This window comes from Apteryx rowi, unplaced genomic scaffold (genome assembly GCF_003343035.1).
Source record: "Apteryx rowi isolate R43461 unplaced genomic scaffold, aptRow1 scaffold_144, whole genome shotgun sequence".
Taxonomy (NCBI): Eukaryota; Metazoa; Chordata; class Aves; order Apterygiformes; family Apterygidae; genus Apteryx; species Apteryx rowi.
In genome coordinates this window covers 754,043-766,992 of record NW_020447686.1, presented here as the reverse complement: position 1 = coordinate 766,992, position 12,950 = coordinate 754,043, and the positions used below count along the sequence as shown (strand labels likewise).

The following is a 12,950-nucleotide window of genomic DNA, read 5'->3' as shown; positions in this document are numbered from 1 at the left end:
CTTTCAGGAGAGTGGTCTGTTCCTTATTTCGGCAGAGCTTGGACTCTGCTCTTCAGACGCACAAAAGGGAAAACTTCCAAAGAATGACTGTGCATGAACTGGCAAGAAATACAGTTAAAGATAACAAATGAGGTAATCATAATAAAATCATAATCATAATAAAAAAATCATAATAAAAATTTATTTAGAAAGGTGACACTATGAAAATTAATCTTTTTATCTGTTCTTAATAGCAAACTTAATAGGAGATGATATTTCTCTCATGCCCTTTAACCAGCAGAGTTTTTGGACGTGCATGTTTGTGTACCAAATGAGTAAAGGACAGCAACCCCAGAATATTTCAAGTAGGTCTGTGGAAGGAAGTTATATATTAGAATTCTTCTGGAGAGAATAAAAATCATACTTTGCCAGAATCCTGGATCATCTTGACATTTTCAGATCCAAATTTGTCAGAGTAGAGTTTTTGTAGTCTTTGAGAAATTTCTGAAAGAGGAGTAAGTTTCGGTTCTTTATAAATATACTCCTTTCCATCTTCATCCTCAAAGAATCCCTGTAAAAAAACAAATTAATCAAAATCTTGAAAAAACATTGGGCATGATTAAGATGAACATAACAGTTGTGGTTCAAAGCAAATGTAAACATTTAACATCAGGTTTCAAGCAAAAGTAAATAAACAGAAATTAAAATCTAAGTAAAAAAGTTTTCCTAAGGGAATCAAAAGACAGAAAAATGTAATTATCTACTACAGAATGAGTGAAAGATAATGGAAGCATACAAACTTACAATTTTAAAAGGTCTGTTGTAATTTTATGGTGTGCCAAGCCTTTGAGATAAAAAAAATCGTCACTTTTATTTAAAAGTGAGTTTTCAGCACCGTTTCACTTGCCAAAACAGAAATCTCATTGCCCAACAGGACTATCTGGTTCACAGCTGAGCATTTTGACAATAGCTTACATAAAAATAATCTGAAAATTGTCTTTATATAGTAATACAAATTCAATTCCAGAAAATGAAGTTTCATTTCTTTAAAGTGCTTAATATTATGTTGTACCATACTAGTACAAGCTTGTTTTTTTTCAGTGCACAAATCATTTGTTTTAAAACTGCGACTGAATCCAACAGCGAGTACATGGAAAGTGAAACAGGTGATTCATTTAAAACAACAAGCCGTGTCTGAGTTTACGTTTGAAATCAGAAAATAAATATTTTTGTCATAAAATGAAACAGACAAAATAGAAAAGCACAACAGATCATGTATAAACACAGGCTAGACTGACAAAAATACCCATATCAAACTAAGCTGAAATGCAGTAGTTTTTACTGCATCGCTTGCTTTGTAAGCGGTTGCTGTAATTACCTCAACATCTGTTTCACTGTCTGTAAACTGGTATTGCTATAAAGTTATAAAAGACAACAGAATACATGTAAAATTATACTGCTCAGAGGATTCATGCTCAGCTGAACAATTAACAACTGGGCTATGCATGTAGAAAGTGTATTACTTTGTTACTGTGTGATATATTGATAAATATGCGGTGTAGACAAATACTAGAGGATGTGAAGCTGTCTGTTTACACAGCCAGAACTTGAAGCATGCAATACTGATGTACAGAAAAGAGTGATTTTTTTTGTATATGGAACTTAATGTTATTTTTTGAATTGCAATGGCTACAAATGCATAGCAATCTAATAAGCAGTCTTGCAAACCACACTGCAGCACTAAAGACATTAAGTCAATACATTGCTAAGAACTGACATTATAGAGAACTTACCGCTGCCTTAAGACAGTAAATTAAAAAAAGAAAAAGAAAAAAAGCAAAAAATTTACTGAGGAAGATAAAGAAGAATTGTATTGGGATTGATAAATGTTTTAAACAAGATTACTTATGATGTTTAATTATTTCTCATATAACACATTTCTCATGCTTTCTATGTCATGATTATCAATAAAGACCCTGAAATAGTATACCTTCCAAAATAAATTAAGGTTTTTCTTACTGCATGCCACAGATAAATGCTCACCTGTCCAAAGAATGCTACCCTGAAATAAGTTCCCAGAAGTCTCTTGCCTGTATGCATTACTTCTGTTACTTTACTGTATGCTCGATGAAGAGTGTCATATAGATGAGCGAGCCTCTAAAAATAAGAGCAACAATCACGGGATAACAGAACAAAGTAGAACACTCCTATCTCAAAACAACTATGAATAATGTCCTTACAGTTAATATAAACTAAAAAGAATATTTTATAAAACAGTAGTAATAAGTTTAACACTTGTATCAGAGCGAAAACCTTAAATATTATTTATATTTAAAGAAAAAACATTTTATATATTCTTTTAAATAGAATTCCAAAATTTCAGTACATTCATATTTCAGTTACAATTTTAATRCTGTTTTACCCTGGGGGCGCAATGTATCATGCAGTTAGACTGGAAGACCTAGGGTTTCTTTTTGCCCTCCCTCAAATATTCTTAGAATAGATTTAGTACCTCAAAATCTCGCCGTTTTTCATAAATGGGAATTATAAGTTTATATATGTCAGCAATCAGTTCATAGCGTTCTGCCTTCCAGAGTCCATCAGCACACTGCTCCAACAATTCCATGAGCACATCCTAGATTGGATACACATTTGAAAAATAGAAACAATTCAGTGCTCATGAAAAGCATGTCAAATAATTATGCTGAAATTCTTCCCAAGGAAAAAGGGAGTATGTCTTAAAACAAAATTATCTGCGCATGGTGAACTAAAATTATTGTGGCGATTAAATGATGCTAAAAGGAAACAAAAAACCCCGGAGAGTGTTCTAAATGTATACATGTACTCGTTGCATTTACTGCATACAGCATTCTTCTTTACTCTTGATTTCTTAAGTCTACAAATTACATCTAGATGAGGACCCAAACTTGTCTTATATTGCAAAATGTTTTTTCAAAGTGTTTTTTTCTTCACAAAGAATATTATTTTAAAAAGGCAGTGGAACAGAACACTTGACTGTCATAATTCTGAAGGAAACTATCAAATAAATTACATAACCAACATAACAGCAAGAGACTACCAAAATCTGTACGCAGAGTAATTATTAAGGTAAGCCAGTTGAATTTTCTATACTTAGTCGAAAATGAAAATGGCATATAACAACACTCAGAGAAGTTGAGAAATCTAGAAGGGTCAAAAAAGAGTCACAAGCAAGAAACCACCTTGGCTTTGTTGTTTTTAGCTTGATCCTAATACCCCTCTAGCAAAAAAGATAGTTATTTAAGGTTAAATAAAAACTCTGCTTAAAGTTAAATAGAAACATATAGTTTGCATTATAGCATTTAGATCATAATTATGAAGTCTATTCCTTCAGTTTGTCACAATCCTTCATTTTCTGTGAATTTAATTCATTTTACTTCATAAACATAACAAAGAAAACTCAAATATTATTGCTTCTCTTTTTTTTTTTTTCATAAATTCAGAATTACTTGGCTAAATTCCCTTACCTAGACTATAAAATGCACAGTACAGACGATATGCAACAGGATACAGCTTCTGTGACTAAACTGTCTTATACTCGGTCACAGCTTAGGGTGTGACAGAACCACTATTAAGTCCCTATCCATCAACATATGCTAACATGTATCTCAGTCCTCTGCAAACGTGCCTGGAGCTCTAAGAATCTCCCCTAGAATCCAAGTCTGAGACTGAGAAGAGATGGAAAATGTTACGTTTCTACTCTTTGAGACATCCTGGTACTATCCCTGTAGCCTAGCGGTGAAGCCAAAAGCTGGAAATAACTCCCTTCATCCCTGGAAGGGATGCAATGCCACTCCACTCTCCTCCTCCCCTTGGTAGACGGCTGAGAGCAAAAGATGACTGAAAAATTCTGCTCATGTCCAAGTGCTGCAACGGGCCCCAAAACATCCGCTTTCCTCCAGTCATTATGGCTCCAGTATCTCCATCCTCAGCAACAAGCTGGTGAGAACTGCAAGACCAATGTCACTGCTGGACCACAAGGACTGTCCAGAAGCCCTGTTTTATGACTACTGGAGTCTTTTAATTCAGACATCAGAGGGCATCCAGATGCAGCAAAGCAGCAAAATTATGTTTGCACACAGGGAAACAGAGCAAAAGCTGCATATGGGAGATCTCGTAGGAGGGAAAGAACACAAAAAAAGGAAGGATGAGTTAGAGGAAAGAGTCCTGATAAGAAGCAGGGCAGCTGTTGGCTAAAAATTCATTACTCCTGTGTGACTTGGAATAAAATTAAAAGAAAAAAGAAAAAAAAGACAATAGTATTTGATTTATGTAGATTGGTATAAAAATTCCAAAACAGCTCTTAGTATACTTGTTTTTAGCAATGTCAGCATCAGAATGAATTCTACTTGATGCAAGACGACTGTCAAAATACTGATACACTTATATAAATGTCAAGGTTAGGGGAAAAGGAAAACTTTCAACCTAAAGTTAGAGTTACCTTTTTTAATATAGATACTAGAGAGCAGATTTGAGGAAATATTGTTACAAAAGCATGATATCAATACATTACTGCCTTATGTACAAGGTCTCTCTATTAGCATAAAGCCACTGCCAACTACCTATTCCAGTAGATTTTTTTAAAGTTTAAGTTATTATGGTAAGATTGTCAGTCATTTTCAGTAACGTGCTTTTGTTCTGGTTTAAGAATTCCTTCTCTATGTTACTTATAGACCACCTGCATCTTATTCACTTAGCAACTAAATCTGAAGCTATATTATCATTCTGATTTGTACTATTATTTCACCTGACAGATGGTAAAGGGATCATGAGAATACTAGATTTAGAAATGAGAATTAATTGTGCAAATAGTTCTTCTGCACCAATACCAGTATTCTCTTTTCAACTCTTGCATTGTTTGAAAATCTTTCTTCAGTGTACAAAACTTTCTTTGCTTCCCTCCAACTAAATTCTGTGCTCTGCCCCAAAAAAAGAAGAGTTAAGACCATTTTGTACAAGTAAACAATAAGTATATGTTTGCATTAAAAATATTTAATACTTCGGCACTTTAACTATTTTCTACTGTGTGCCAAGAAGTGTACTTACAATCATGAAGCTCAAGTACTGCCTAAAGCATGTATAGTCTTCATATAGCACACATGATCACTTGTAGAACTGTAACTAAAACTTCTTTAAACCTTTACCTATTCTAAACTGGACAATATTATTAAAAGATAAAGAACATTTGGTTCCAATGGGTATGACGTATTTTTCCTTGGCTTTGAGTCTTTACAAAATAAAATACAAAACTGAGTTTCCACATAAGTAAAGGGATAACAGATACATACCAGAACTATGCTATACATAGGAATTTCAACCAATTTCCAGAGTAAACAGATTATACCTAGAATCATAGAATAATTAAGGTCGGAAGGCACCTCTCTAGGTTATCTAGGCCAAGTTCTTACTAAAAAAGCAGGGTTAGCTCCAAAGTTAGATCAGGTTGCTCAGGGCTTCAGCTTGCTGGGTTTTGAAAATCTCCAAGGATGGAGATTCCACCACCTTTCTGGGCTACCTGTCTCAGTGCTTAACYATCCTCACGGGGAAAAATCTTTTCCATATGTCCAATCAGAATTTCTCCTGTAACTTGTGACCATTTGCCTCTTGTTCTTTCACTATGCAACTCTAACGAGAGTCTGGCTCTTCCCCAACCACCTCAGCAGCTGGACTCCTTCCAGTTTGTTGATATTGCTCTTGACTGGGAGGGGGGAAATGCTGGGCACAGGATTCCAGATGGGGCTTCACAAATGCCAAGCAGAGTGGGAAAAAGCACTTCTCTCGACTTGTCAACTACACTTGCTAATACAAGCCAGCATGCACTTGGCTTTTATTGCCACTGATTCCCGTTCAACTTCTTGTCAACAAGAACTCCCAGGTCTTTTTCTGCAGAGCTGCTGCCCTGCCAGTCAGTTCCCAGCCTGTACGGATCCACTGGGTGATTTCTTCCCAGGTGCAGGACTCTGCATTTATGAGATTTCTGTCATCCATTCCTTCTGTCTGAGGTTCTCTGATTGGCGGCTCTGCCCTTCAGCATATCACTCATTCCCCCTCCATTTGGTCTCATCCACAAACTTGCTGATGGCACACTCTATCCCATGACCAGGGTTGCTGATAATGGTGAATGTATCAGCCTGAGTATCAACACCTGAAAAATATCAGTCTACCAGCATACTTAAAGGATCTTGTATGTTGGTACCTACTTCTGTTTTCATTAAAGTGCTTTAATATATTGAATTACACTGTATATTGATCACTTAAGAGCACTGATACAACGTCAGCATCTTCTCATTCTGCAGATATCATCGCAGAACAATTGTGCTGTGACATACATGCCTTCTCTAAAATACATATTCATTCTTCTAAAAACATTCTCAAATTGTCTGCTTATAGCACAAAACAAAATTAGAAGAAAAAAAATATGTATTTCCAAAGATCATTCTATCCTTGCTAGCGAGTCAACCAAGTACAAGTACAACCAAGTACAACCAAGTATCCTGTCACAGGATATTATGGCAAAGAATATTTTCATTAACTAGCTTTACACAACTGTAAGTATCTCATTACTTTAAGATGACGATAAGATGGCCAGACAGTATTTCTAATGCATCATTTTTATTACTTGTAGGCAAATGATCCAAATGCTTTTTTAGTGATATGGAAGAAGAGGGTAATATTTCTTAGAGCTGCAAAGACTCTTGAACATGTTATTKTCCATCCCCATATTACAAAAAATGTGCCTTTCAGCTTCCCAATGTATCTTTTTTTTAAAGGTTATCAGAAGGTAGACAGAACTAGGCCTTACTCACCTTTGTATACCTGAAAAGTAACTTATAATCCCACCACGCCAATCATTTACTGATATTCTTGTGAAATGAAAGACCTGGTTAAATATTTGCTCATTTATGACTCAGAAATAAGAGGGTGAAACTACATAAAGTAAGTCTAAAACCAGCTTTATAACACAGGTTTACTTACCAATCATTGTATGCTTAAAATCATTCTATGCAATTTGGTTATCAGATTCTCAAAACAAAACTGGAACAACTTCTGTTAAATACATTTGATTAAGATACACAACTACCAGAAACTGGTCATGGGCAAAAAGCATTGTTTTTTTAAAAAAAAAGAAAAAAAGAACTGAAACCACACTAGGCAAACCCTTGGTGCTCATCTGTAGTATCTTCATGCAAGGGCAGTGTCTGACCCTACTCACTGCCCGAAGCACCAAACTCCACCAGCGGCATTAACGACAGCTTCCGGCAGATGGCACCACAACTCGCCCAGCAGCTAGTTAACTCCTTAAGAAGCCCGTGTCTTTTTGGCTGCGAAGACCCTCAGCTTCCATGAAGAAGTACGTTGTTACGTGATCTCTCTTCTAGAGACAATAAAGATTACGCTTATTCCCCTCCCCTTAAGGCATTCCCTAATTCAAGCCTGGACGGCCTCCCTTTGTACTGGAACCTGTTGCTTCATAAGTAGCCTGCACTTACGGTCATCCGTGTAAGCACGGGATACACTTCTTCCTGTCTATTGAAGAAACTTATTAATGACCATGTATAAAATAATTCTTTTCTGATCAGAAAGAACTAGGGGAGATGCAAATACTCTGGTATGTTTTTAAATAAATTCTCCTCTTATATATAAAATCACCAGAATAAAAAAATCCTTGACCAAGATAAAGTTATACATCTGAAAATGTGTAAGTGATACAATTTGAACATTTCTTCTGGCTGCGGAAACACTTCCGCTGGAGCAATATTGTACCACAAATTTATCTGACCATGGCATTCATACAAACAGAATGAAGAAACACATCTTGTATTTTATGCATTCTGTTTTACAGGAACAAAAATCACCCTTCCTGTTTCAAATTATGCTGTAGTTTTTATTGCATAGCTCGAACACAGACATAGAAGACAGGATGATTTTCTGGCATCTGAAAATCTAAATTAGTTTTTCTGTGGGAAGGTTGAAGGTTTACAAAACAGGCTCCTTTTTTTGTAGGAAGTGCTGTGAAGCAGCACTTTCATTTATAGATTTGCAAATTAGGATAACTCCTCTCATGGAAAGTCATAGCTAACAAGAGACGGAAAGAAACAAATAACAAGGTAGATACTGACTTAATATCTGTGATGGAAATGTATTTTGGCAGAGTTATATTTTGGAAAAAAACAAACCTGAATTAACTTGTTTCCGAGTGTTATTCTGTATAGAATCTGACACCTGACACAGGTCTGTTGGTTACAGTTCAGATCACTCACAGATCGACTGCTTAGAGCAAAAACTAGTACGGGAAGGATTACTGGTTCCAGGCTTTTGCCATGTAATCTCTGATTCTTAACTCTGCAAGAAGAATTAGGCTTATACTGCAGAATAGGCTGTTTGGGTAAACAACCATTTTAACAAAATGCACACAATAACTTCATCAAAAAAACAAAACAAAGCTTTGTTTTTAGACTGGCTAGTTTAGGCAATGAGTCACTGTAACCCTGGCCTGAGAAGAAATTTTCTTTAAACAAGAAACTACAAAGAGTCTTGACTTAAGGTAGACTTCACTTAAATTAGAAAGACATTATATGGAGAATAAAAATAAGGTTGTATCCCTTTTAGAAACATGGAGCGAAACAACCCCTCTAAAATACTTGTAATTACTGTTTGGGGGATTTAACTCTGAAATGATTAGCATCCAGCAAAATCCCAAGGTCTAAGAAAGAATTTCTACACAATCCTCTTGTTAACATGCACAGGAAGAATTCCCACCAGAGCATCATTTTGCTCAGCAGTAGTAAAGTACAGCCTGGAGAATATGTTTCTACTTGCCTGCTTCTCTATCCACTTGATCCATTTTGGATCCATGAAGTTTTTTTCTTAGACCAATATAGTTTCTCTCACATAAGCACATATTGAGGAAGCTCTCTACTTTTGACTATATTCCTATTCATGAAGCAACTACAATACATGTTTTAAAGTACTTCTGTAAGATACTAGTCATCTTAACTTATCCATCATTTTTAGTCTATTAAAAAACAAACAGTTCTCTCCTATTATTATTCTTCCGGGGATGAAGTATAACAAGTTATTTGAAAATTTTTTTCAATATTTAACCAGTCAGTCTTATAYATGCTGAAGTTTAAATGGGTTGCATGCAGGGAAAAATGAATTTGGCAAGGTTTAATCCCTTTGAAAAATTCACAGGTTTATAATTTCACTCTTGGCTTACTTCCGTTCCATGGAAATACTGAGAGATGGAAATAAATTTGGGCAGGGTTCAGTGACTCAGAAAAAACAGTATGTTCTTTTTTCTGGGAGAAGATGCACACATAATCAAAAAAAGAATAAAGACATTCCAATTAAAAAAAATACAAAAGAATTTAGCTCTGACAAACATTTTGAGCAGTACAGGTATATACTGATGAGAGTTTCCAACAAAAATTTCCATCGACAGTAGTCAGAAAAAAACCAACTTCTTGGCTCATTCAGAGCAGCTTGCATTTTGCTTTGAGAAATATGCTACATTCCATGCTGGATCAGGAGAATCAGAGCTTTTAGGAATACAGCACATTAAAATCAATAAAGCAATMTGTTACTAGGTATCTTTGGAAATGAAAAGCACTACATTTTTCATTTCAAGTAATTATGACTTCTCCTGCCTTCCCAGAAAAAGGCAGGTCAAGAATTTGTCTTAAAACTATAGAGTAAAGTAGTACCAGAGCTTGGGAGCAAACCACAGGAAACCCTAGCTCTAGACCCAGACTTACACCACTAAATCTTTCATGTATTCCTGCTAAATCTGTTAATATAGACTCAGTTTGCACAGTCAAACTGCCATACACCTTCGCCATATACAAAGTAAACCTTAACAGAAAAACAGCTCACAGATATTTTTTATTTCTGTATTAAGATAAGAATAGTGGCTAAGCAAACACTGATATTACGTGTTATATTAGTCAGCCTCAAGAGTGAAATAGAAAACTTGGAAAAACAGCCTGTTTTAATGTGCATCCATTCTAACACTCTTATGTTTACTTACTTCATTGAAGTGAACATCTTGCATTCCAACATCCTCCATCATTGAAGCCTCTTCATCTATATTAGGTGTGATTACTCTAAAAGCAGTACAACCTTGCCTAAACATTCCTACGTTTGAAAAAGAAAAATACACATATTTATCTAATATCAGCAAAATACTTCTGTCCACCAGAAAAACATTAGACCATTTTGTGATGCTAGACAGGGCAGAAGACATATTTAAATATACTTACCACCAAGTCAATAAAAAAAATTCCAGACTCCCACTATGTAATTAAAACCCTAGAACTCACATTATTATTGAAGTATAAATAGGTTTAAAAAAGCCCCCAAAATGCTAATATCTGGACTCTCCCTGGATAGTTTTGTTTTGCCCCTGGAAATACCACAGGCAGAAGTTTGATCCTCTATGTTACTGAGAGGAAATAACTTCCATACAGCAGTAGGAAAAAAAAAAGCAGGTCACCCAAAGGAATCACAGATTATGCAGATTCTCACTAGTTACCAGTTACTTGTTACTGGGTGTGGAAGAAGATACAACTTAGACTGCAGCTCAGTTTTCCACCCTGTCTTTATCTATAGGATCAAAGTTCCCAGTCAGGTATATGGGAAAAGAGAAGATTACAGGGCTTTTATTAAAGAAGAATAGATCTCTAGAAGAGACTTCCAAAAATCTGTAAAGATTGATGATGACGCTGAGCTAATGTTTTGCAGGCAGACTTACTTTGAAACATTTATGTCTACAGGACACTTTAGCTTTGCCTTTGTACGACAGCTGAAAATGAAGCAAAGGCATAGGTCTACAAGATAGCTTTTCTCTGTTCCTTTTATGCCTCTTGAGGAGCACGTGTTTAGTATGTAAACTATCTTTCCCCTCCCTCCACCCCGCTCCAATAATTTCAGAAGCTTCACTGTGACTTGATCTAAAACTGTACCAAGGCTCATCCCACATCTTTTTCTGAAGACAGCTGCTGGCACAGAAGACAAACCAAGACAAGCAAAGCATTCTGAGCATTAGTATAACTGACTCAACAGCTGAAGATTCGTATGAATTTATTTCGACTTCTCAGGCAATGCCAGATTTCCCTACATTCGGTGAGAGACTATTTAGTGAACAAGAATACCTACTGATGAGACTGGTTAGAAGGGGTCTGGCTTTAGCTATTACCAACTGTAATGTAAAGTGCAAATTTTTACTTTCCCAGAAATCTTGCTTTACTTTCATCTGAAATGCTTCCACTTAAGTATGCAAGTATGCTGTTAAATATGTGAATACACATTCCAATTAAGTCAGAATGTTTTTCTTGGTGAACACTTCTGCCTACATCTTCCTCAGGCAAACTAATTACTGCTATTCTTAAACTATAAGGAAATATACAAACATTGAAGTAAGATTTCAGAATCATACCTTTTCGTGTGAGATATTCTGCAACCAGTGCTGCTACATGAACATAGCACATTGCTGCCTAAAACAGAAAATGTAACAAATGTTAGAAATTACAGTTATAATGGAACTACTAAAAACAACTTAAGGTTTATAAGAAGAGCCCTAGTCCTGAGATAATTTCTTACGTTTTCCTTTTTTGCTGCTTTGCCGAAGATGTCCTATAACTGGTTAAGAATTCTCCACTTCATTTATGCAAAACTGTAACTGTGCAAGAGCACTCTTTTTTCCACCAGAGTACTGAATAGCAAGGATAGCAGTACACAATCTGAGAGTGACCATGGATTACAAATTACAAGTTAATAATGCCATCCTGTAAGAAAAACAGGCAAATCTCTGGGATGCATTGTGTAGGGTAAAGAGGTAATAATTCTCTTCAATATTGATGGTGCTTCTGCTAACTTGCTTGGGTTTTTTTTGCCCCAGACCAAGAAAAAAGTAGAAAACCTGCAGACAGACCATTTGAGAGCAGCAAAAGCAGAAATTTAACCTATATACTGAATTTGAAGGAATTTGGTTGGTGCAGTCTGGAAAATAGAAGATAAAAAGAAAGGCAGAGTAATCATCAAGCATTTGAAATGTTTTTGAGAAGTAGACCATGATCACTTTTCTCCACAGAAAGGACAAGAAAAGATGCAAGAATCCTCTTTAGCAAAAATGGTTTGTGCTGAATAGCAAAGGGTTTTTCTAACTGTAATTGATTTGTAATGGAATAGTTTACATATAGGCTGTAGAATCACAGATACTGGAGTTGAAGGTAAAACCTAAGTATCTATCCAGAATTGTCTCTAATTCATACTTTGTATGGGGTTGGAATAAGTGATCTACAGAGGTCCTTCTCTAGCCATATAGTCAAAGATTCTATTTTTTTAAATCAAAAATTAAAAATAGACCTGAAAAAGTACCAGAAGAACTTGCCTTCTGAGAGAGTAGACTTGGCACGCAGCAAAAAAATGAGATGCTTCTTTCAAAATGCAAGGTAATAACAGAAGAAGTATTGTATATTCCCTCTGCATTGCTACCATATAGATAAAAGAATTATAGTACTAACACATGAATAAGTAAGGTAGCAGCTAGTATCTCTTGCAGATGTTTACTCACATGATGCTAAGTGTAACAGACACTTTCATGACATTGTGATGAGATGCAACAAGATTTGCTCTCAGATGGAACAAACTTCCAGACAGTACCTAAATTCACTCTGTATGCTGATAAAAGTACTTACATTTGATCAAGACAAAAATCCCCTCTCCCACCACTCCCTTTTCTTAGAAATAAATATTTTAACAGCATGGTAAAATCAGATAGCTATTTTATTGTTCAATATAATTTTAAGTACATTGGGGTTTTTTTATTAGTAAGCAGTATGAATTAGAATCATTTAAACTAATCATAAAGGTAACTGGAAGGAAATGTAAGGAGTGACTTTTAAAGTGTTTCAGCAACTGAGAGCTAAAAG

General features: G+C 35.5%; 1 protein-coding gene across 6 annotated transcripts in view; it reads right to left on the bottom strand.

Moving 5' to 3' along the window:
* Positions 1-12,950, bottom strand: part of DOCK9 (dedicator of cytokinesis 9) — a 141,107-nt gene that overhangs the window by 9,073 nt on the left and 119,084 nt on the right. For all 6 annotated transcript variants that reach the window (XM_026058192.1, XM_026058190.1, XM_026058191.1 and 3 more), the window contains 5 exons: positions 11,456-11,513; positions 10,049-10,155; positions 2,492-2,614; positions 2,023-2,136; positions 404-550 (listed from right to left, as the gene is read on the bottom strand). In XM_026058192.1, coding sequence (XP_025913977.1) covers positions 404-550; positions 2,023-2,136; positions 2,492-2,614; positions 10,049-10,155; positions 11,456-11,513 — 549 coding nt within the window. The remainder of the gene's footprint in view (positions 1-403; positions 551-2,022; positions 2,137-2,491; positions 2,615-10,048; positions 10,156-11,455; positions 11,514-12,950) is intronic.